The 25,828-nt window shown below is 35.3% G+C and overlaps 1 protein-coding gene across 16 annotated transcripts in view; it reads right to left on the reverse strand.

Annotated features, from left to right (window-relative positions):
• Positions 1 to 25,828, reverse strand: part of NAA16 (N-alpha-acetyltransferase 16, NatA auxiliary subunit) — a 69,167-nt gene that overhangs the window by 20,902 nt on the left and 22,437 nt on the right. For 8 of the 16 annotated variants that reach the window (XR_011527884.1, XR_011527888.1, XR_011527887.1 and 5 more), the window contains exons 7-9: positions 23,860 to 23,979; positions 20,828 to 20,923; positions 14,923 to 15,029 (exon numbers count right to left, since the gene is read on the reverse strand). Coding sequence is in view for 8 of the 16 variants with exons in the window: in XM_070578410.1 (XP_070434511.1) it covers positions 14,923 to 15,029; positions 20,828 to 20,923; positions 23,860 to 23,979 (323 nt within the window). In the remaining 8 variants the exon portion in view is untranslated. Of the gene's footprint in view, positions 1 to 14,922; positions 15,030 to 20,827; positions 20,924 to 22,498; positions 22,526 to 23,859; positions 23,980 to 25,828 lie in introns of all 16 variants that reach the window. The other 8 variants (XM_070578413.1, XM_070578409.1, XR_011527890.1 and 5 more) reach the window with 4 other exon arrangements.

A 25,828-nucleotide genomic window follows, 5' to 3' on the forward strand; every position in this document is an offset into this window, starting at 1 on the left:
CACAGTAAATGTGCTATGCCCTGCGAGCACCAACAGCAACATGAATGAGAAGTGGCAGAAGAAAAAAAGGTGCTTACATGTATAGTTGGCTTTAAATGGCCACTGATGTTAACTGTTCAGAATGAGTTAGAAAATATAACCATCTTATTTGTGAATTTCAAAAAAAAAAAAACCAAAGGTCAAAAGTGAAGGAAAATCATTAAAAATTTTAACTGTATCTGACCAATATGATATTATTTTCATAGTGATAATGTTGAAAGTATTCTCATTTTTTAAAAATGGCCATAATGCTACTAATACCTCCAGACACAAGGAAGATACAGACAGTGGAACAACAATAATAAGAAGCCAGTAACTGTCACAAGTGCTTTACAAATATCATGTAGTAATTATATTAATAGTCAACCCTATATATGGCACTTACCATGAGGTAGGCACTGTTTTAAGTACTTTACCTGTATTAACTCAGCCTTAAAACAACCCTATGAAGTATGCACTATTAATAAACTTCATTTTACAGGCAATGGGAAAATAAATATAAGCTGCAAGTACACAATGGCGGAGCCAGAGTTCAACCCAAGCAACAAGGCTCCCGAGTTAAGCTTTTAACTGCTCTGCTCTCCCAGTTTTTGGTATACGGAGCATTGGCACAACTGCTTCGAAAAGGGGAATTCTCCTTGACTCACCGGGGTCCTGTCAGATTAGAGACTAACGGCAGCACAGGAACCTTTCCCCAGTCAGTTCTAGTGCACAAAACACCAAGTGGTGCGCATCAAATCAGCCAGACTGTGGAAAATACACTAAGTGCTTCCAAACTGAGGAGGAGTAAACTTTAAACACACACACACACTGGGGGGACAACAGGGAGGGGAAAGTTTGCCAGAGAGGGAAAAAAAGTAAGAGAAGGCTTAGGAGGGACAAACTTATGACACTCTTATGTGGCATTAAGCAACACATTTCCAAATACACATTTCCAAACTGAGTTCCCAAAGAATCTTAAAGAGTTCTTGAAATTTAAAGAAGTTTTCTTTTGTTTGATTGGGGGGAGGAGTGTGTTACAGAGGGACAAACTGGGCAGCCACCCAGCCTCTGGAGGAGTCCTAACTGTGTTACGTCTCAGGTCTCCACGTATTATGATCTCTAATATCAAATGCTGTATATTAATTATACCATTAAAAAAATTGTGATCTCCTACTTCAAGTTTGTAAACAGTTATTACATGGGGGCCGCCCCATGGCCACGTGGTTAAGTTCACACACTCCGCTTCGGCAGCCCAGGGTTTTGCCGGTTAGGATCCTGGGCATGGACATGGCACTGCTCGTCAAGCCATGCTGAGGCAGCATCCCACATAGCACAACCAGAAGAACCTACAACTAGAATATACAACTATGCACTGGGGGCCTTTGGGGAGAAGAAGAAAAAAAAGAAGAAGACTGGCAACAGATATTCGCTCAGGTGCCAGTCTTTAAGAAAAAAACAAAATAAAGCATTTATTACAACAATATAAAATAAGCAAATATAAAATTAACAAAAGAGAGTTACTTCATTTACGAATCATGTTAGCATGTCTACAAAAAAACTAAAAAGATTTGAAAAGTCTGAGTGAAATTAAAAATGACTGATTTGCTTATTATTGTCAGCAGCCCTGGTAAAAGGCAGAAACTAAGATTCTGTTCTTAAAACAATTACAGGTTTTCCTATCTAAATTCACTTACCTACCTACTACTAAAATAAAGTCTGAAACATTGCTTACTATTTTGTGAAAAGTGGGATGTTAGACATTTTATTTTCAGATAAACAATTATTTTCTTTCTAGGCCTCTTTATGAACTAACCAAAACGTACTGTAGTTTCACTGCCAGTGAGGAACAGACCATGTATCCACAAAGTCCTAATCAGATTTTGGTATTTATGGCTACAAAAGAAACCTCTTCGTGCATTCCATGTAACACAAGATGGTATGATTTAATTAATTTAATTTTGAATCCAAATTAGAACCCTGCTCCACAAAGTCACAGGGTATCGTGTCCATAAAGCCACTGACCATCCTACTGACACCAGTCAAAAAACAAAAAAAAGACCAAATTAAAACACTTCTCAGACCTACATATCTTTGTGATATGATGCTACATCATATGGCATAATTTTCTATAGAAAGGCAAAAGGGAAATAGATGGGACTATACATTAACAATGAGGAAAAATATGTAAATAACATAAAAAAACAGACCACAAAAAGAATTTACACACATTATGACTTCACTAAAATACATATACATAAATACATTATCAATAAAAACATTACCAAATAATTAGGATAGTAAAATATGGGTACATTCTTTCAAAAAACAATAATGCTGTATTGTTTTAATAATAAGACTTTTAAAACAAAGATTGTTAAAAAACAATGTTTCTTAAAATCTGAATAAACCTACAACTAGTAAGGAGATTGAATGAGTAATCAAAAATCTATTAACAAGGAAAACCCTGGACCCAATGGCTTCACTGGTGAATTCTACCAAACATTTAAAGAACCAATGCCAAAGTTTCCCAAAAAACAGAAGAGAAGCAAACACTTCCAAATTCATTTTATGAGGCCAGCATTACTCTGATACCAAAGCCAGAAAAAGACACCATAAGAAACTACTGATCAATACCCCTGATGACTATGGATGCAAAAATCCTCAACAAAATACGAGAAAACAGAATTCAGCAGCATACTAAAAAGATTATACACCATGACCAACTGGGATTTATTCTGGAATGCAAGGATGGTTCAACATATAAAAATCAAGGTAATATGCCACATCAACAAAATGAGGGGGAAAAAAAACCTATCATCTCAATTGATGCAGAAAAACCATCTGACAAAATTCAACATCCTTTCACTATAAAAACACTCAATAAACTAGGATTAGAAAGATACTACCTCAATATAATGAATGCCATCTACAAAAAACCCACAGTGAATATATCAAATAGTGAAAGACAAAATGTTTCTACTAAGATCAGGAATGAGGCAAGGATGCCCACTTTCACCACTTCTATTCAACACAGTTCTGGAAGTTCTAGCCAAAGCAATTAGGCAAGAAAAAGAAATAAAAGGCATCCAAACTGGAAAGGAAGAAGTAAAAATATCTGTTTGCAGATGATATGACCTTTCCTACAGAAAATCCTAATCACACCACAAAAAAACTTTACAACTAATAAACAAATTCAGCAAAGTAGCAGGATACAAAGTCAATATGCAAAAATCTGTTGCATTTCTATACACAAATAATGAACAACCTGAAAAGGAAATTACAAAAACAACTCCATTCACAACAGCATCACAAAGAATAAAATACTTATGAATTAACCAAGGAAATGAAAGACTTGTACAATGAAAACTACAAAACATTGCTGAAAGAAATTTAAAAAGACATAAATAAACAGAAACACATCCCATGTTCACGGATTGGAAGACCTCTTATTAAAATGTGAGTACTACCCAAAGATATCTACAGACTCAATGCGATCACTATCAAAATCCCAATGACTTTTTTTTTCAAATAGAAAAACTCATCCTAAATTCACATGGAATCTCAAGGGACCCGAAATAGCCAACGCAATCTTGAAAAACAAGAACAAAACCAGAGAACTCACATCCTGATTTCAAAACTCACTACAAAGTTATAGTAATTAAAACATGTGGATGAAAACTGACAGAGACTAATGGAATAAAAGAGCCCAGAAACAAACCCTCGCATATGTGGTCAAATGATTTTTGACAAGGGTGTCAAGACCACTCAATGGGGAAAGGGCAGTCTTTTCAACAAATGGTGAGGGGGAAACTAGATATCCACAGGTAAAAGAATGAAGCTAGACCCTTACCTAAAACCATAAACAAAAATTAACTCAAAATGGATCAAGGACCTAAAGGTAGGACCTAAAACAATAAAACATATGACAAAAGCTTCATGACCTGGATTTGGCAATGATTTCTTGGATATGATACCAAAGGCACAGGTAACAAAAGAAAAAATAAACAAACTGGACTTATTGAATATTTTTAAATTTTGTGCATCAAAAGATCACTCAGAGTAAAAAGGCAACCCACAGAATGGCAGAAAGTATTTGTAAATCATGTATCTGATAAGGGGTTAATATCCAAAATATATAGAGAACTCCTAAAACTCAACAACGACAAAAAACTCTATTCAAAAGTGGGCAAAAGACATTTCTCCAAAAAAGACATACAAATGGCCAATCAGCAAATGAAGAGATGCACAACATCACTAATCATTACAGAAATGCAAATCAAAACTACAATGAGATACGACTTCACCCTCAGAGGATAACTATTATCAAAAAAACAGAAAACAACAACTGTTGATGAAGACGTAAAGAAACTGGAACTCTTGTGCACTGTTGGTGGGAATACAAAATGGTACAGCTGTTACGGAAAACAGTTTGGCGGTTTCTCAAAAAATTTACAAAGAATTACCAAATGATCCAGCAATTCCATTTCTGGGTATATAGCCAAAAGGATTGAAAGCAGGGACTCAAAGAGGTATATGTACACCCATATTCATAGCAGCATTATTCACATTAGCCAAAACGTGGAAGCAACCAAAGTGTCTATCAACAGATGAATGGATAAGCAAAATGTTACCACATACGATAAAATATTTTTAAGACTTAAAAAGGAAGGCAATTCTGCAATATGCTACAAGATGAGTGAACTTTGAGGACATTATGCTAAGTGAAATAAGCCAGTCACAAAAAAGACAAATACTGTATGATTCCACTTAGAGACACTTAGGGTAGTCAAAATAATAAAAACAAAAAGTATAATGGTGGTTGCCAGAGGCTGGGAGAAGGGGAAAATGGGAAGTTACTGTTTAATGCATACAGAGGTTCAGTTCTACAAGATGAAAAGTGTCACGGCGATGGATGGTGGTGATGGTTGCAGAACAATGTGAATGTATTTAATACCAGTGAACTGTACACTTAAAAATGGTTAAGACAGTGAATTGGATGTTGTGTATTTTACCACAATTAAAAAAAATAAAACAAGGGGCCAGCCCAGTGGTGTAGCAGTTATGTTCATACATTCTGCTTCAGCGGCCCAGGGTTCACCAGTTCAGATCCTGGGCATGGACGTGCAGACTGCTTATCAAGCCAAGATGTGGGAGGTGTCCCACATGCAAAATGGAGGAAGATAGGCAAAGATGCTAGCTCAGGGCCAATCTTCCTCAGCAAAAAGAGGAGGGTTGGTGGCAGATGTTAGCTCAGGACTATCTTCCTCAAAACAAACAAACAAACAACCAGTGGTTCTTAAAATGTGCTCCTCAGACCATGAACATCATCAATACTGGCATTAGCATCACCTGGTAATTTGTTAGAGATGTAAATTTTGGGACCAAGCCCCAGATTTACAGAATCAGCGATCTGTTTTTAGCAAAACCCTCTTGTTAATTCTGATACACACACTAGAGTTTGAGAACTGAGGGGGTGGCCCAGTGGTGCAGTGGTTAAGTTCACACGTTCCACTTCTCGCTGGCCCGGGGTTCGCCAGTTCAGATCCCGGGTGCAGACATGGCACCACTTGGCAAAAGCCATGCTGTGGTAGGCATCCTACATATAAAGTAGAGGAAGATGGGCATGGATATTAGCTCAGGGCCGGTCTTCCTCAGCAAAAAGAGGAGGATTGGCAGTAGTTAGCTCCGGGTCAACCTTCCTCAAAAAAAAGAGGGAAAAAAGAACTGAGAAAAATATTGCAAAAAGACTATTACTATAAAGCAAAATTAACGGTAATAGACACTTTTGTGTGTGTGAGGAATATTAGCCCTGAGCTAACATTTGTGCCAATCTTCCTCTATTTTATATGTGGGATGCTGCCATAGTATGGCTTGATGAGCAGTGTGTACGTCCACACCCAGGATCCAGACCTGCAAACCCTGGGCCACCAAAGCGAAAATTGCAAGCTTAACCACTACACCACCAGACCGGCCCCAGTTATAGACATCTTTAATGCACCATGACCAATACCACGCCATCAATCTCACTTAGAATATCTGTAAGTTAAAAAACTTTCCAGGTCTAGAAATTCAGTCCTCAAGTTGTTCAATTTATGGAAGCAAAAATTTTCTCATGAACTTATAATGCCATCTACTGGCAGTTGCAAAAACTGCAGCTGAAGTATGTTTTCAATAAGGGTCTCTCTGCATCTCTAAGGGTGAAACATTTTTAAAGTCAGTTTAATAATAAAAGTACAACATATACTGAAGTTACGTATAATTCTACATAAAGACATATAAATACTACTGAATAAAAAAGATCTCCAGCTTTAGAACTTCAAAACAAGATTTGATTGAGGAAAAATCAAGATAATGTAAAGTCCACATGAAATCTCCTAAATAAAAGAACCGCAAAGAACATCGGCTTTCCTGGTTCGTTAGGCATATTTCTTGAATCTAAAAAATGTATATTAAAGTCACTAACTCAGAGTTAAGCGAATAATTCAATTTTCCAAATCTGTCTATGAAAGTTAAGTCTAAGGAGTTTTACTCAGGTATAAGGACCCATCATACTTCAAGTCTACCTAGAATTTATGTCTCAGCTCAACTCCTTTCTTGTAAAACTTAACATGTAATGACTATCCTTCTTGAAAATAATATTTTGCCACTGCCATTTAAAATCAAGAAAACCAATCTACTAAGTTAGTTATCTAAGATCACAATAAAAACTTAAAGCCTTGGGGCCAGCCTGGTGGCATAGTGGTTAAGTTCGCAAGCTCTGCTTTGGCAGCCCGGGATTCGCAGGTTTGGATCCTGGGCACAGACCTACACACATCAAGCCATGCTGTGGCAGCATCCCACACAGAAAACAGAGGAAGACTGGCATAGATGTTAGCTCAGGGTCAACCTTGCTCACCAAAAAAACCCAAAAAACAAAAAAACACCAAACTTAAGTCTCCAAAAGGACAGCTTAAGTTATACAGCCAAAATTCTATGAACTGAAAAATTTCCAAATTCAACCACCTTATCCTAATTTAAGTATTTTCTTCTATAGCTATATTTTATCAAGACTGAAGCAGCTTTATTTTTGTTAACAAAATCTAACCTGGGCAAATATTGTGACTACTATAGATAATTTCCTAAATCATGATGATTGATCAGCTTTTCTTATGTACAAGTTAAAAGAATCCTTTATTAACCTTAAAGACAAAGTGCTACAACACCACATCTGATACACAATTTTTCACAATATAGACACAAATCACATGCTTAAAATGTTCCTGTGACACAAAAGTCACTGAAACTATCTTTTCATTTTTTTACCCAAACTGGAAAACTAAAAGCACAACAGTTTATTGACAAGGACCAAAACTGCTGGATTAATTTCCAATAAATGTACAATTAGTAGTGACAATTTTGGTTTCGAAGGAGCTAGTTCCGGAGATAAGTTGTCCAAGAACTAAGACACTAAAACGAAAACAAGTAATTTCTTGCAGAGATGAAGTGTGAGGAACAGGGGTGGTGAGAGAATAACCAGTTCTTGAACACCTTCTCTGAATCAAACACTTTACAAACTTTATCATTTAATTAAAACACACACCAACTCTTTAAGTATTATTTTCCCCAACTTCATGATCCAGAAACAGATTTAGGTAATTGCTCAAGCAAAGAAGTGATAGAGTTAGGATTCCAAACCAGACCTGATTTCAAAGCAATGCTCTTTTCCCTGCACGGTATTTGCCAAAGTGTGATACACATGGTGAAACACAAGATGATTATAGTTAACTCACCGACTAAAATTTTTAATTTTTATTTTATGTTTTATAAAAAATAAACTAGCATAAACCTGTGCTTTTTATGAAAAACAAAAACCAATCAAACTCAGTGAAAAAACAAATTATAGGTGTTCCCCAGCAACAACAGCCAAATGATTCAGTACTTCCCATAGAAACACCGCAATGAAGTTTATGATGACTCTCTCTTTCTTCACTGAACACGAGGCCAAGTTTTCTATCACTCTTTGTACCTCCTGTCACCGGTTTCTAGAGAGCACACATAGCTCCGCTGGTTCTTTAACTACAGGAGGATCTAGGTCTGTTTTCATAGTATGGGCAGATTATCACACGAAAGAAAGGTCTCCTGTGAAACAGCCTACCTTCTCTTCCTGTGAGTGGACAGTCATCTACTTTCTGTTGAGACATCTGACACTTCATCTAGTCAGAATCTCATCAAGTACTCAATTTCCAGGATGTTTTAAGTTACTCCTATTCAGTACACCTGTGTACTGATAGCCAGCTTCAACGGAATCAGATGCACCTGTAACAACCCAGGCAAACCTTAATGACGACCGTCCTTACTCAAGAGTCTTACACTCACAGGGAATGTCTACAGAAGAAAACTAGGAAGTCACATCCATTATAGGTGAAAATAGAAGTCCAAAATTAATTTGCAGAGTCATTTTGGTTTCTTTTATAACACATGCACACACCAACATGCATAACCTGTAGCCTTGACAGTTGAATTAAAATTAAATAAAAACTGATTTCACTATCTTTTTTTGTACAAATACAAATCTTTATTCTTAAACCTGTTTTTCTCACTCAAATCAGTAAAGTAAAAGATACAAGTACAGAACACTAAGAACATGTTAGAAAAAGGACACTAAAAAAGACAAGCAAATTAAACCTAAAACAAGTAGAAGATTAGATTGGAAATTAATGAAATAGGAGGGGAAAACAATCGGCAGACCTAAAACTTGGTACTCTGAAAAGACTAACAAAATGAGCAAATCTTTAGCTAGACTGACCAAGAAAAAAAGACTCACATTGTTAAAATTAAAAAGAGAAAAGACATTACTACTGACTTTACAGAAATAAAATGATTATAAAGGAACATGGATGATTATATGCCAATATTTGATAACAGATGAAATGGACAAATTTCTAGAAACACAAATTTCAGAATCCAGGTCAAGAAGAAATAGAAAATATGAGTAAACCAAAAACAAGTAAAGAGTTTGAATAGGTAATCAAAAACTACCCACAAAGTCCAGGCCCAGATGGCTTCAACTGGTAAATTCTACCAAACATTTAACACCAATACTAATTCTTCACAAACTTTTCAGAAAAAAACAGAACAGGAGAGAACACCTTCCAACTCATTGTAAGGCCATTATTATCCTGATACCAAAACCAGACAAAGACATCACAAGAAAACTACAGACAAGTATCTCTTAGGAATAGAGATGCAAACATCCTCAATAAAATACTAGCAAATTGAATCTAGCAACACATAGAAAGTATTATACACCATGATTAAGTGGGTTTTATCACAGCAGTAACAGGTTGGATTAACATGTGAAACTCAATTAATGTAATACATCATATCAATAGAATAAAACCCAAAAAACACATGATCATCTCATCAGACACAGAAAAAGCATGTGACAAAACTCAACACCCTCCCACAATAAAAACACTCAACAAACTAGGAATAGAAGGGAATTTCCTCAAAGTTATAAAACGCATATATGAAAAATCCATAGTTAACATAATATTTAATGGAGAAAGACTAGATGCTTTCCTCCTAAGATCAAGAACAAGAGAAAGAAGCCTCTCTCATCACTCCTATTCAACACTGTACTGGAGGTTCTGGCCAGGACAATTAGTCAAGGAAATGAAAATAAAACAAAACAAAATGGAAAGGAAGAAATAAAACTTTCTATTTGCAGATGACATGATCTTACACATAGGAAATCCTAAGAATCCATTACACCAACTATAACAACTAATAGACGAGTTCAGCAAGGTTGCAGAATACAAGATCAATCTACAAAAATCAACTGTATTTTATATACTAGCAATGAACAATCTGGAAATGAAATTAAGAAAATAATTCCATCTAGAATACCATAAAAAAAATAAAATACTTAGGAATAAGTTTAACAAAAGATGTACAAGACTTGTATACTGCAAACTCCAAAAAAGTGCTGAAATTAAAGAAGATCTAAATAAACGGAAAGACATCCAATGTTCACAGATTGAAAGATTTAATATTGTTAAGATGGGAATATGTCCCATAGTGATCTACAGATTCAATGCAATCCCTATTAAACCCCAGATGGCTTCCCTGTAAAAACTGAAAAGCTGATCCTAAAATCCAAACACGAATAAAAGGAATCCTGAACGGCCAAAAGAATCTTGAAAAAGAACAAACTAGGAAGATTCACACTTCCTAAATTTAAAACTTACTCTAAAGCCAAAGTAATTAGGACAGTGTTGTACTAGCGTAATAACAGATGTACAGATCACTGGAATAGAACTGAGAGTCCAGTAATGAACACTCACATTTACGGTCAGTTTATTTTCAACAAGGCTGCCAAGACCTTTCAACAGAGAAAGAACAGCCTTTTCAACACACAGTGCTGGGAAACTGGAAAGTCACATGCAAAAGAAGGAAGGAGGACTCCTACCTCACACCACATACAAAAATGCTCTCAAAATGGATTGAAGACCTCAATGTAAGAATTAAAAGTATACAACTCAGAAGTAACTGTGTAAATCTTCATGACCTTGGATTTGGAAACAGTTTCTTAGATATGACACAAAAGCACAAAAAACAAAAGGGAAGGAAGATAAACTGGACTTAACCAAAACTAAAAACTTTTGTGTGTCCAAGGATACTTTCAAGAAAGTGAAAGACAACCCAAAGAATGGTACAAAATATTTTCAAATTATACCTCTCAAAAGGAACTTGTATCTAGAAGATAAAAAGAACTCTTACGATACAATAATAAAAAGACAACCCAATTAAAAACTGGCAAAGAATCTGAATTGACATTTCTCCAAAGAAGATATACATATGGCCAATAAGCACATGAAAAGATGCTCAACATCATGTCATCGGAGAAATGCAAACCAAAGCCACAAAGAGATAGCACTTCACGCCCACGAGAGTGGCTATTAATCACACATAACAAGTGGATCGTCGGTGAGCATGTCTAGAACTCAGAATACTCATATACTGCTTGTGGGAGGGTGAAATGATAAAGGCACTTTGGAAAACAGTCTGGTAGTTTTTTAGAAGTTTAAACATAAAGGTAGCATTTGACCTATCAATTCCAATCCTGGGTAGATACACCCAAAAGAAATGAAAACATGTACATGCAAAAACTTGTGCAGAAATGTTCATGGCACCATTATTCATAATAACCAAAAGGTAGGAACAAGCAAAATGTTCATCACCTGATAGATAAAATGTGGTATAGCCATAAAATGGGATATTATTTGGCCATAAAAGGGAGTGAAATACTCACTCATCCTACCACATGGATGAAAATATTATGCTAGGTAAAAGAAGCCAGAGAAAAAAAGGCCACATATTGTATGATTCTGTTTGTACAAAATGTCCAGAATAGGCAAAACCACAGACAGAAAGTACACCAGTGGTTGCCTAATGCTGGGGGGATGGAGCTTCTTTTTGGGGTGATGAAATTTTCCAAAATTACACTGTTGTGATGGTTGCAAAACTCCAAATATACTAAAAATCACTCAATTGTACACTTCAAATAGTTAAATGTTATGGTATGTCTCAATAAAGTTAACAAGAACAATGAAAAACACTGGGAGGAAGGTACTGGTATCTAGTTGGTAGAGACCAAGGACAGGCTAAATATCCTATAATGCACAGGTCAGGCCCCTATGACAAAGAATTATCTAGCCCAAGATGTCAATAATGGAATTCTCTGTTGTGGGGGGCTGTCCCGTGCATTGCAGAATGTTTAGCAACACCCCCGCCTCTACTCGTTAGACGTCAGTAGCACACCCTCACAATGGTGACAATCAAAAACGTCTCCAGACAGTACAAAATGTCACCTGGGAGACAAAATCCCCTTTCCCACCCACCCCTGAGAAGCACTGCTCTAGGGGAAGAGGACTTTCCATACTGTTTCTAAAGCAGTAGACGACTTTCTACAATAAAAATAAAGATCAACAAATTTGGTTACATTAAATTTTTAACTTCTTTATGTCAAAAAAAAAAATCTCCATAGAAAAGCAAACACAAGAAGGGAAAATATTTAACAGAACCTAATGCTGGTGAGGGCCCAGTGAACCTGTCACATACACTGGTTCAATACAAACTGGTGTCTACAATCCTAGAGAAACCAATGTATCAGTGTTTATCCAAGAACCACAAAATGTTCATACCTTTTACTCACTAATTTATTCTGAGAATTTATGAGAAGGAAATAATCCTAAGTAAAGCTATGTGTACAACGATACTTAAGATATTTTTTTAACAGTGAAAACTTGAAAAATGGAAGTTCAACAACGGAGGTATGATTTTATAAAAGACTGCAGTCATTTAAAAAGGAAGATAATGAAGACTATACAATAACACATTAAATGCTCATGAAATTGCCAGGGGAAAAGGAAAAGCAAAATTTTTTCATCAAAATTACTACAGCTACATATATACACCACAAATAAATTCACAAAGAAAAGAACCTTGAAAGGAATTACACAAAAAATGCTCTTAAATAGTGCATTCACAATTTAAAATGCTGGAGACATTTTTAAAATACTTTTTTGCAATTGTACTATATCGTGACTTCAAAAGATTATTTTATTTTCATGCTACCTGACATGAATTATTCTTCAAGACTTGGAAAGTTACAAAACCCTGTTTATCAGACTTAACATTTTTTTTTCCTTAAGATTTTATTTTTCCTTTTTATCCCCAAAGCCCCCTGGTACATAGTTGTATATTTTCAGTTGTGGGTCCCTCTAGTTGTGGCATGTGGGACGCCGCCCCAGGGTGGCCCGATGAATGGTGCCATGTCCGCACCCAGGATCTGAATCGACAAAACCCTGAGCCCCCGAAGCGGAGCATGCAAAATCAACCACTCGACCACCCGGCCGGCCCCAAGACTTAACCTCTTTGAAATCCTTCCTTGAGAGTTAAAATGCAGCCCTTGCTAAAAGTCAGGACTAACTGCTGGTTAGAAATGTGCAAATTTTAAAATGCCCTTATGAGGATTCACAGATGTATGTGGCCAAAATTATTTGAGAGATATTTCCCATACTTGTAAATTTTTTCCCACTATACTAAGTTCTGATGACTTGAATTCAATTTTCTGCAGTTTAATTCAATTCTCAAAAGCACTTGGTAAACATTCCTGGTGTGTGCTTAAAAATTAATACTAAAGAGATGTCAAAGATTCCCATATAAATTAATGCATTCTCAGTGCCTTCTTTAAAAATGCAATTTCCACACTTTATAAAATACCAACAAACGCTTAACACCTTTATGATGGTAACTTTGGATCAATATTGGAGGGATCTGAAAACGTCTACGCCCCTTGTGAAAACTGAGAAACCCCGTGAGAACTCAGCGAAAGCCTAAAAGGAACCTAGTCTTTAACGAACACTGCATTCACTTGTTGGTGCGACACAGTGCGACAAAAGCAGCGTGCTAATTCACATATGTAAGTTCTTTATGACCTTTCATCTCACCTTTCTTCTCTGTCACCCTTGCCAAAAAGAGTAAGAGAGGAATTCTGGCGAACACTAATTTAAATAACGTACAGAAGTTATTGGTAGGCACTGCTATGTGTTTTCATATGAACCAATCACTGTTTCTCAAAAAATTCATAGCACTGCCATTACAGTCAAATAAAGCATACTACAGACATCAAAGAACTGTAAGATTTTTTAAAGGTAAATGACATTTTTACTAATCAAGTACTAGATATTATCAGTTGTCCCTTTCAGTTTACAAAAGCTGCTGCCACAGGGAAGAAAGTGCCAATCAGTTATACCTAACATAGACCTTGGTTTCAATATTTTACTATTCAAATTATTGCTAATTTACAAATAATTACAGGTAAAAGCTAAATAAAGTGGGAGAGGTTGAACAAAAAATATTTTGGCATTTCTTTTTTTCTTTTTTTAAAAATTATTGGCAGCTGAGCTAACAACTGTTGCCCATCTTCTTTTTTTTTTTTCCTCCTTCTTCTCCCCAAGTCCCCCAGTACGTAGTTGTATATTCCAGTTGTAAGTGCTTCTGGTTGTGCTACGTGGGACGCCGCCTCAGCGTGGCCTGATGAGTGGTGCCGTGTCCACGCCCAGGATCCGAACCAGGGAAAGCCTGGGCCGCTGAAGCAGAGTATGCAAACTCAACCACTCAGCCACGGGGCCAGGCCCTATTTCAGCATTTCTAATAAAATCTTTTCCTTATCAACTAGTAACTTTCAAAAACTCTGACTACAGAACAGAACACAAGATTTCAGACCTTTAATAAATAAGAAGTAATGCTTACAAATATTTTGTTTTCTATTAACTTTTAATTTTCTAATTATCTTTCTAGTTTAAGACCAATGCCTATTTTCTAATTTTTAAAGGCAGAAAGTATTATTCTCTTTATTCAAGAACTAGCTAAAACTACATTTATTAAAATGTAGCCTATTTGTTAAAAGTAATAGTACTAAATGACATTTTACTGGTGCACTAACTCAATTATCCATGCTCTAACTTTAAAAGCACGCATAACAAATTAAAAAATCCACTATCATACTATAAAATAATAGATAGTTAATCATGAACTAGTTAAATATAGACCTCTGGTGACAATACGTCAAATTTAAAATCCCACTAGAAAAGTATAGCCATTAAAAACAACTTTTTTCATCTTAATGCTTTTAGAAAGCCTTTACACTCTTGGAAATCTCACAGATTGACATTTCCTGTGATAGTACTTATACCATATGCATATAATTTCAGTTTATTATTAGACTAAGGTGATTAACATTACTAGAATAGAGAAAATAATTAAATCATAGCATATTCTTCACATGGAAATCTTTCTATAATAATTAAGTTAGTAAAAAGAATATAACAAAATAGAATAAAGACCAAATTTTACCTTTTCTGTATTGTAATATAAAGATTTCAAAGTAGTAAACAAGGGTGGGCAGCCTTTACTGAAGTTAACCCTCAGGAACTTATCGATCAGGTCTCTAAATTTTTCACCTGGAAACAAAAGTATACCCTGTTATACTTCAATTAATGTAAACGGTTTTCAAAACGACTTTATAAACAAAGATAAAACTCCCTCAAAAACAATGATCCCCCTCTCCAATTTTAAACCCAAAAACTCAGCATTATTTCTTGTTTGTTACCAATAAGGAGTATAACACCAAATATCTCAGTTGGCAACTACATTTTTTCCCTAGATCTAGGTTCAAATTATCTTCAAGGAACACTTCGAAAGATAGGTAAACAAGATGACTGCACAGCTTTGAGTAAAGGTAACCTACTATCCATTGTGAACAGTCCCACAGCAAGTATCTGTCCCAATGTCACTGACCAGCACAGACTCAGTCCTGTCTGCAGACAACTCATAAAGCACTCTGCAGACTACAGAAAGATTCTACTGCAATCAGCACCACATTCAAGTAGCACCAAAATATCTTTTTAAACCCTAAAGTGGTATTTACAAATGTTTTCCAAATCAACTAGCAATTTACTTCAACATTCATTCATCCCACAATCATCTATCCAGCACCTACGCATGTGCCAGGCACTGTTCCAGGTAGTACAGAGATAGCAGTGATTAAAACCAATTTTTTTTTTAAATCCTGCCCTCATGGAACCTAACACTCTAGTGAGTGAGATGGACAATAAGTAAAACAACATGTGTTAGACACTAGACAGAGCCCTGGAACATTCTAACATCAGAATTAAAACAAATACCCTGGGACTGGCCCTGTGGTGTAGTGGTTAAGTTCTCGGTGTACTCAGTTTCCGCGGCCTGGGTTCACAGGTCGGCATCCCGGACCCAGCCCTACACCACTCGTCAGCCATGCTGAGGCAGCAACCCACATACAAAATAGAGGAAGACTGGCACACATGTTACCTCAGGGCTAATCTTCCTCAAGCAAAAAAAAAGGAAGACTGGTAACAGATGTTAGCTCACGGCTAATCTTTCCCACCAAAAAAATATAAATAAATAAATACCCTATTTGCAACATCAGTAAATAATTATTATTCTTACATCTTTACCAAAAAATTTTGGTGTCATTTTTTGAAAGCAGAAAAAAATTGAAAAAATTTTAATTTTAAATACAAAGGTTCTAACTCAGATAAATGAACTTTTTGACAGTAACAGTTAATATATAATGACATGGATTTGCCCACTCACTTAAAAAAAGATATGTCATGAATGTTAACCTGAAGTAAGACTACCAAAATGACTTCTTAAGGTTTCTTTATGAATCACAACACTTCACTAAAAACCAAGCAACCCAAAGTGTTTGTTTTTATTTGTTGTGACTGACAGTGTTGAACAAAACATGCATACTCAATAAAATTAGATGTCATAAAAATTTGAAAGAGAAATTTAAATTTTATTGAGTAGAAAATTTATCAAATATAAAAACAGGTTCAACATTTGTTAACTCTATTATAAAGACTGATTTCAGATAATCTCTCAGCTTTGTATCAGAGGAAGTGCTGGAAAGATTTGACCTCTGAAACTAATTTTGATTTTTAAGGAAGTAATGATGTGTATTTAACTCAGAGTGAAGATTTGTGTTGTCTTGGTATACTTTGTATATGATCTTTCAAAAATCACAGGTTACTTAGGGGAATGCATAAACCTCCACTTACTTTGTATGTGACATTGGGCAAAATAACTTGTCCACTAAAAACCTTTCTCCACCCTAAGATGAGGATACTATCATCAGCCTCTAAAGTACTCTTATATGGCTCAAACAAGCTGGTAGCATATAGCAGGAAGCAGAGTGCCTGGCACACGGTAACCACTCAACAGATGTCTTGATTATCTGACAGCTATTGTATTTCTACAGGTAAGGATCTTTTGCTATCATCTACTGAGAAAACAAGCATTTTATCTTCATGTCAGGACCTTACATTTTATCTTTACTTTGGGCTCCTCTTCTTGGTCAACTTTCTCAGTCTATTCAGATCATACTGGTAGATTTGATTTAAAAGACAATATACTCAACTCTCAATTATCCACAATATTGAAAGCCTCTCCTCTCACTAAACTGTCACTTAGACTGGGCAGCTCCAAGAACAAATGAGGAAGCTCCTAACTGCTGACAGCACTGAACTCTAGACACTGAATTCCAGTTAAGTGAAAAGGAAAAGCAGGTGCAGAGCAATCTATGTCAACACTTTCGTACAGAAAGGGGAGGAAGAAAGCAAACTATGCACAAACTCCCCAAACGCATTTTTGTTTGTATATGCACAATGTATTTCTGGAAGAACACACCATCTACTGATAACAATGGCTGTCTCTAGAGAAGTAAACTTGGTGGCCAGCGGACAGAGACAGAAAAAAGATCTTTCACTTTAAAACTCTTTTGTATCCCTTTACCTGGAACTGTATAAATGTACTATCTAAACAAGAAGCCTACATTCAGTTACTCAACTGCTCAGTCCACACTATACCCCGAAATTACTTACTATTTACACATCTCACAACGTTTTCTTTAGGTATAAGAAAAACTCTTTCATGAAACAAATAACCTCCCTTCTTCCTAGTTATTGTTAAACAATTCTTTAGTACTCCCATAGTCTTTCCTTTGGGGGGTAAAAAGACCATCAATCATTATGTGTCTGTTCAGTATTACAGCTTACAAAACAGGTTATCTGACTACACAGATGCTATGCTAATTCTTCTCCAGATGTGTAGCATAGATTCACACAAAACTGATGTCTCAAAATTCATTGCTAAAATAATGAACATAAACAGCAAGATCAGACTGTATCTGACTCACTGGAAATTTATTCTAAATATCAGAGCATGTCCTCACTACAAAAAAGAAATGATAATTATGTGACCTGACGGAGGTGTCAGCTAACACTGGGGTGGTAATAACATTGCAATATATAAATGGATCAAATCAGTATGTTGTACACCTTATGAGTGACATATAACATTGTGTAAGTCTACCTCACTAAAAAATAAAAAAAATAATAATCCAAAGAAACAAAAATAAAATAATGGAGCAAAATTTGATTAGCATTCTATGTTTAATACACTGGATTATCTCCTTCCCTCTCCCTCCTCCCTTGGTCAGTGAAGACTAAGAGAACACGATGAATCAGATAGTTATTTTGAAAAGTACCTGTATCCCTGCATTATCTGCACAGCACTTAATATTTTAGGCTGTTAGAGAATCTCCCCAGGACTTCTGCTGTGTTCACTACTCTGTAGATAATAAAGCTTTTTAACCAAAAACTAGAAAGCCCTTTTCAAAACTCATCTTGCATTCTCAAGTTCCATCATGTTTCTTGAAAAAGACTTTAGTGCTTTTGATAATGCCAAGATACCTTTCCTATTACACAAAAAAATATTTCTAGACAGGCAAAAAAACTTCATGAAGTATTCAGCTTTTGCACAAGCACAAGTATTTGCACGATTTTATACAGGCTCACTGGAGCTCTGTAAATACATGTATGTTAGAACCTCACAGTGATGTTGACCTTGAACCCATGCCATCAGCCCCCTCAAGTGAGACCTATTCTGTAAAAGGATCCCTTTAGCATTTCAAAGCCAGAATGTCCCACAGAGTCCACACAGATTCCACTTTAACCTAAATTGTGCTTTAAAATCAACAGTTGATTCTAAGTTATCTTTCAGTAAAAATGTATTTCCTATCATGTACTGAGAGCTTTTAGCAAACTTTAGTGACTATGAACATAAATCCAGGCAGGGTAAATTTGAAGTTCCATGTTCCATAAAGGAATAAAAGAACTAGGAAGTCTTGTCCATAATCTTAAAGTTAAATGAATTTTCTTTCTTTTCCTTAAGAGGCACATGAATGCATTTGAAAGCTCCAAACTAAGCGAATATCTCAGTCACATTGTGAAACACAAGACATAGCCTGAGACAGATTAAAAAAAAAAAAGTCAGACACAAAAGGCTACCTATGGTATAATTCCATTTATATGAAATGTCCAAAACAGGCAAATCCATAGGTACAGACAGTAGATTAGTGGTTGCCTGGTGCAGGTGGGGGACAGGGGGCGGGGGAGTGGGAGTGACTGCTAATGGGTGTGAGGTTTCTTTTCAGAGTGATGAAAATTTTCTGAAACCAGATAGTGAGGATGGTTGCACAATTCCACGAATATACAAAAACACTAAGTTACACACTTTAACAAGTGAATTTTATGGTATGTGAATTATATTTCAAAAAGCTGTTATTTTACAAAAAAAGGAGATATAGAAATGTGAGCCCAAGCACCTTCCATAAAACACTTTTCTAGGGAAACACTCCTCCCTGCACAACATAGCCTGTCTTGGAAATTCACAATGCATCTATTACAGGTTCTGGGAAGTCCTGCAGAAACCTAACTGATCACGTTTAAACCAAAGCCTCCCAAAGTCAGGGAACTGACGAACACCTCGGTACACCAGCACCCTCCTCCTCCAGCCTATTAACATCCACTTAGACAAAACGGTCCCCAGAAGACATTAGGGGATCTGCTCTCAGTCTTTCACAAAGCCAAACAACAAGAGAAGATCAGAAGGCACTGGTGGAAAATGAATTTTTAAAATAAATTTGTATCTGCTGTCTAATCCAATACATTTCTAAGAGACTTTTCATATATTTTAAAAGTTAGTCAACTAAAAACTTTTAATTTTCATGAATCTTTTGATAAAAAGAAAATTAGAAGACAATTATTTAAACAAACATTTCCATTGTAAATGAGAATTCATTAGAAAATATACTCCCTGCTCACCCCATGCCTAGATTTTTAAGTTATATCACTTTTCTAGGGTCTGACTTGTATCAAAAGACATGCCAGAAGTCCCAATAAGTAATACATAATCTATAGTACTTTCAACTAAAGATAAAGACAATTTTAAGAAAAACGGCACAATTTTCTATAAAATCATCAAAGATATTAACTATCTGAAGAGCTAATATACTCTTTAGCTCCTATACAGTCCAAAAGTGAACGAGTTCAGCTACATGCAACAACTTGGATCAAGGTCATGAACATACTATTGATCAATAAAAGCAAATCACAGAACACATACCATAGTACTCCAATTTACATAAAGTACAAAAGCAGGGGTTTTTTTGTTTTTGTTTCTAGGAATAAAAAAATACATGGAGCGCTACAAAAATAATGGCATGGTAAAAAGCAGATTTCAGTAAAGTGGTCAACTCTGAGAAGCGAGGGGGCCTTCAAAGGGAATGGCGATGTTCTTAAATAGTGCAGCGGGCATAAAGAGCTCACAACTCTTTCCTTGAATTTATGCTCTAAAAAAAGATTCAAAACTACAAAACTTCTACCACTAAATCGTAATATCTCACATATAATTTGTCATTAAATTCTAGGGAATTTAATTTACCTTCTAAATATGGTGTTTAATTTTTAAAGTCACTAAAGAAAAACAATTTTGTACAGATAATTTCTGATACTTAAAACCAACACATAGGGGCCGGCCCCGTGGCCGAGTGGTTAAGTTCGCACGCTCTGCTTTGGTGGCCCAGGGTTTCACATGTTCGGATCCTGGGTGCGCACACAGCACAACCAGAAGGACCTACAACTAGAATATACAACCATGTGCTGGCGGGCTTTGGGGAGAAGAAAAAAAAAAACCAACATATAGGCATATACTGAACACTCTTATGAACATATACATAATAAATTCACAACTGATCATTCCCACCCACAAGAGTGGTGTAAATGTAAACTCTATACCAGAAACAAGTTTTTAAAATGTGAATGGTGTTGAGTAATTTCAACAAATAATTATTAGTGTTACAAAGATATCCTAATATTACCTGGGACAAGATTCAAAGGTAATCTTCTAGGTGAAATTGCTCTGGGGTGCTGCTTACTAATTTCTTCATAAATTTGAAGCCTCTCTTCTAAAGTGCCTAGTATCAGTAAATATGTATGAGAATCAAAGCATAAAAAGTCTTACCTACAATAAAATGCTAATTAACTTTAAAAATTATGATACAAATATTGCATTATCAATATTAAAGCTGCTCTCAATTTCGGTAAGAATGACATTAACTCTGTGGTAGTGAAATAGCAAGTAAATTACCATTTTAAACCCAGTCTCTGGAGAAATTCAAAACTTCTTTCACCAACACAGATTCTACATCCAACTCAAATGAAATACACACAAGACACACAGACACACTGCCCTTCTCTTATATTCTCTAGGGCACAACCCATGAAAGAGAAAATGTTCCTGGGGAACAGCCCCACGGCGAGTGGTTAAGTTTGTGCGCTCCGCTTTGGCGGCCCAGGGTTTCACCGGTTTGGATCCTGGGCGCAGACATGGCACCACTCATCAAGCCATGCTGAGGTGGCACCCCACATGCACAACTAGAAGGACTCACAACTAAAATATATACAACTATGTACCTGGAAGCTTTGGGGAGAAAAAGGAAAAATAAAATCTTATTAAGAAAAATGTTCCTTTATAACATATCTTACGTAAACCCTCTAACCCAATGGAGCCTACATATATCAATACAAAAATCTATAACGCCTGTTGATTAAGCTTAAAGAAGCAACAATTTTAGGATCATGAATGCAAACGTTTTATATTTTAAAGAGATTAAATTTCTAAGGTAGTTTTCACACTTAAAATCTTCAATGAAACTCCATTATAAAGAACCCCATTTGTACAGACTGTTTAAAGTGGCAATTATTTCTCCCAAATAAAACAATATAAAATACATTTCTAACGGAAAGTTGTATCTTCCCTGCCAAGAGCAACCTGATTTTATAGTACTAAACAAAGGATCTATATATAAACTACATGATACTCTGCAATAGCAATTTGCCAAATAGGATCTGGGTCTAACTCATTATTCTAAAATAATATCCTGCAAAATTTACAAAGAGAGATTATATGCATTATTTTATATAAGCAATAAAGACCACTTACAGCAGAATTTTAAGAAAAAGCAAACAAACCTGTTTTAAAACGATAAGGTTTTAAGTGGATTTTGATTCAGACCACAGAAATATAATTAATTTAAGAATAACCCTTGGTGCTAGCAATCAAGGTATCTGCATAGTAAATGCAGTGTTCAGTATCGAGATTATAAACGCCGCACTTTAAACGGTAAAGTCTGATTTTGTTTAGACTCCTTCCTTCCCCCAATAATATGCTTTGGAGCTCCAATATGGTTGGATTTTAAAAACTGGGATACGTAAAAAGTAATTTTCACCTTCTTTTAACGATTTGGAGACTTCATGAAATATTAAGGACCCTTATACTAAAATTTACAAGAAGGCTATTGCATATTTAAAAAAAGCAGTTCTCATCTTTCTGCCTAATCTTAGAGAATGACAAACTATAAATACAAAAAAAATTTCTCCACTATTCCATATATAACAGGTCTTATAAATGCAGTTAAATTAACATTAAGACAAAACCAACCCATTTCAATGCCCTATTTGAAGTCATAATTTGGAGCTCCAGAACTTACCATGGGGGAGAAAAGGTCCTAAGGAACCTAAAAAGATAAAGTAATGCAATTAGTTTTGTAAACAATACAATGTACAGTAAGCATGGATCCTGACATTTGGAACATCTTACATTCATTTCACTAAAACATTTCAAAAATCTGTATTATTAACTGCACATCAGTAATCAGTAGTTTAAAGGAAAATCATAGCTATCTCACATTTCCAACCTTCAGACACATGATTTGTGTCCTGTATTTTTTAAAAAATAGATTACTGATCTAATATTTTAATTATCATCATTTTCTTAAAAATATTTAAGAAGAAAATTTAGTAATTTGTGATATTAAATTTGAAATACAAACAGAAAACCTGGGTTAATTTATAACAGTCATTAGGATACAACAAATAGATGTTTCTCATAGCTATATTACTATAAATGAATATGGGTAGCTACCTATTTACCATACTTTTTAAATTTAAAAATTCTGCTGTTTCAATACCTTTGAGTCATAGTTTCATAATTATTTCAGCCATATACTTAGCGATGAGTACACGTAATTTTTGGAATATTAACAGCTTCTAATAACATTTAATTATGAAAATATTAGGGAAAATCTAGAATAATACTCTAGATTTCTGAAAAGGGTCAAGATTATCTAATTTCAAAAGAAAATATATAACATTTTGCTCTACATAAAATTAGCCTAGTTTGAAATTAAGAGAATAATTTTTATGCTGATGCTATATATACTACATATCCTCAGCAAAATTTCTTTGGCCCAATTCTTATGTTTAGAGGTTGAGGGTAACAGACCTCTAATTTTTTTTGGTAAGGAAGATTGGCCCTGAACTAACATCTGTTGCCAATCTTCCTCTTTTTGCATGAGGAAGATTGTCCCTGAGCTAACATCTGTGCCAATCCTCCTCTATCTTGTATATGGGATGCCACCACAGCATGGCTCAATGAGTAGTATGTAGGTCCACACCCAGGCTCTGAACCTGCAAACCCCAGGCCACCAAAGCAGAGCGCACAAACCCCATCTCTACGTTCTTGGGCTGGCCCCTCTAATTATTCAAAAATATTAAATAATTAGGATGTTTCCCAGAAAGGGAATGCTCATTTTCTTCTCCATCTCTCTAGTTAGTCTAAATCGGTAATGTTTTAAGAGGCCAAGGAACTTAAAATTATCTGTAAGCATTTACCACTTAAGTATAAATATTGGAATTCACTTTCACTCTCATGTCTAATCTGTATATTTCCTAAATGGAAAAATGGATGCTAATGCTAAAAATGTATTTGTCTTGAAATATTATTACAACTTTACATTTTATTGTACTTCAAGCACTAGTTAAGAGAAGGTAGAGGAGAAAAATTACATACTAAGTTGTAGAGCTTTTTCCAAGCCTTCATAATAACACCAATTTTCTGCATTCCGATCAATTAAGTTTTTGAATACTTCACTGGCTTCTTTTAATCTTCCCAATTTCAACAGCATTTCCCCTAAAATTAAGTTTAAAGTCACATTCATTTTACTCAAACATTAAATACCTTCCTGATCCCAGAGATTTCACTAAGTGTTATTAGCTAATATGTGTTTATGAAAGACAAAACCGTATGTTCTCCCCTTTGGGGCATGTTGCAGTTCATACAACTAAACATAGATTAATTCACAGCTTGCCTTCAGAAATGAACCTTCATTTACATATTCTACTATACTAATATTCATTTTTGGCTTCCTCCCACACCCCAAATATACATATAAGCTATTAATTTGTTTGTAAAAATCTTTACACTATACACACTTTTATGTACCCTTTAAGATAAAGACGCCCTATACAGATAGGTAAATAATTATAACCACACAGCCCTACCTTCGTACTTCACCATTTGCAAGTACTTTTCCTGATTAATTCATATATTAAACAATTCCCCAATAAACCCTCGTAGTTTCCTTTTCAGTGACTATAACTGGAGAAGTTTAACTCAGTAAGACAGTAACACTAAAGGCCACTCCACAGCAAAAACCACACACACAATGCTCACACATGCGCCACCTCTAAGATTCAATTCCTTCTACTAAGCCATACAAATTGAAAGTGGGTACAGGAAGTGAAAATCTAAATTTCTCAGATAAAATGGAAAGCATACCTAATCCAAGATAAAAGGGAGAGTCTCAAAAAAGAAGATATCTCAGATATAGAGATATATCATATCTAAGATATATCATATCTAAGATTTCACATTCCCCAAAGAATCTATTTCAGACAAAAAACCCTTTGAGATGTCTTCAGTCATACTATTTTAGCTTTCATCATCCTAGAGGAGGCAGCATATTATAGTGGTCATTATATACTAATATTTTACTATTTATACATTTATATATTACTCAGGCTTTAGAGTACGACTAACTAGGCGTAATTACCAGTTTTACCACTTTCTAGCTTTGTGACCTTGAGCAAACCACAAATTTCCAATGTCTATTTCCTAACCCATAAAATATCAACTACCTCAGTCTGCTTTTGTGATAATCAACCGAAATAATTTACTTCAAGTGGTTGGCACAGTGCGCTTGGCACAAAACAATGTACATAAACATCCGCTGCTTAAAACTATGCACATGTCCCATTCCTCCACAATTAACTTCTGGCTAGTCCAATTTTTACCCTTACCCTAAACATAATAGATAACAGTATATATTTCAATTCCGAAAACCTCTGTGACTTGCTGCCACCACAAGCAAAGGTTATTACTAGAACAACATACAGGATAAATAAGTACACTTTCATATTAACAAAGTAAGTGAAACTCTAACTTTACGTTAAAAGTTTTTTAAAGGATCTTAATATGCTAATGACTACAAAAGACAAAAATGTATAAATATAAAAGGCCTCTGGGCGTGCAAAGTTCACTGAAAAAATAAAAATACCATAACTTGTCTCTACAAGCGAATATAGAGCATTGGCTTTATATTCGAATTGACAGCCCCTAAATTACCCTCCCTTGCAACATACAGATGGATGTGGCTATGGTGCAACTTGCAGAGTGTTTGTAACTAGAATTGATCTCCCTTCATCACATCCACTTTTTAATCACAGCATTCCCTATTGATGCTACAAGAGAGAAACAGCAGCCTGAGAGTTAAGATTTAATCAGGAAATAGCAATAATACATCAGAACATAAAAATAATAGCCTTTTGTCTTCGCTCCCATCAAGTACAGGTAGTGGAACAAAAAAGAAACCAAAACATTAAAATAATTTGTCCACATTTTACCAAGAGTTTGAAAAACATTGTTGTATTCAATATTGTTATATTACTTACAATAAAAATTAAACCAGTCAGTTGCTATA

This window comes from Equus przewalskii, chromosome 16 (assembly GCF_037783145.1).
Source record: "Equus przewalskii isolate Varuska chromosome 16, EquPr2, whole genome shotgun sequence".
Taxonomy (NCBI): domain Eukaryota; kingdom Metazoa; phylum Chordata; class Mammalia; order Perissodactyla; family Equidae; genus Equus; species Equus przewalskii.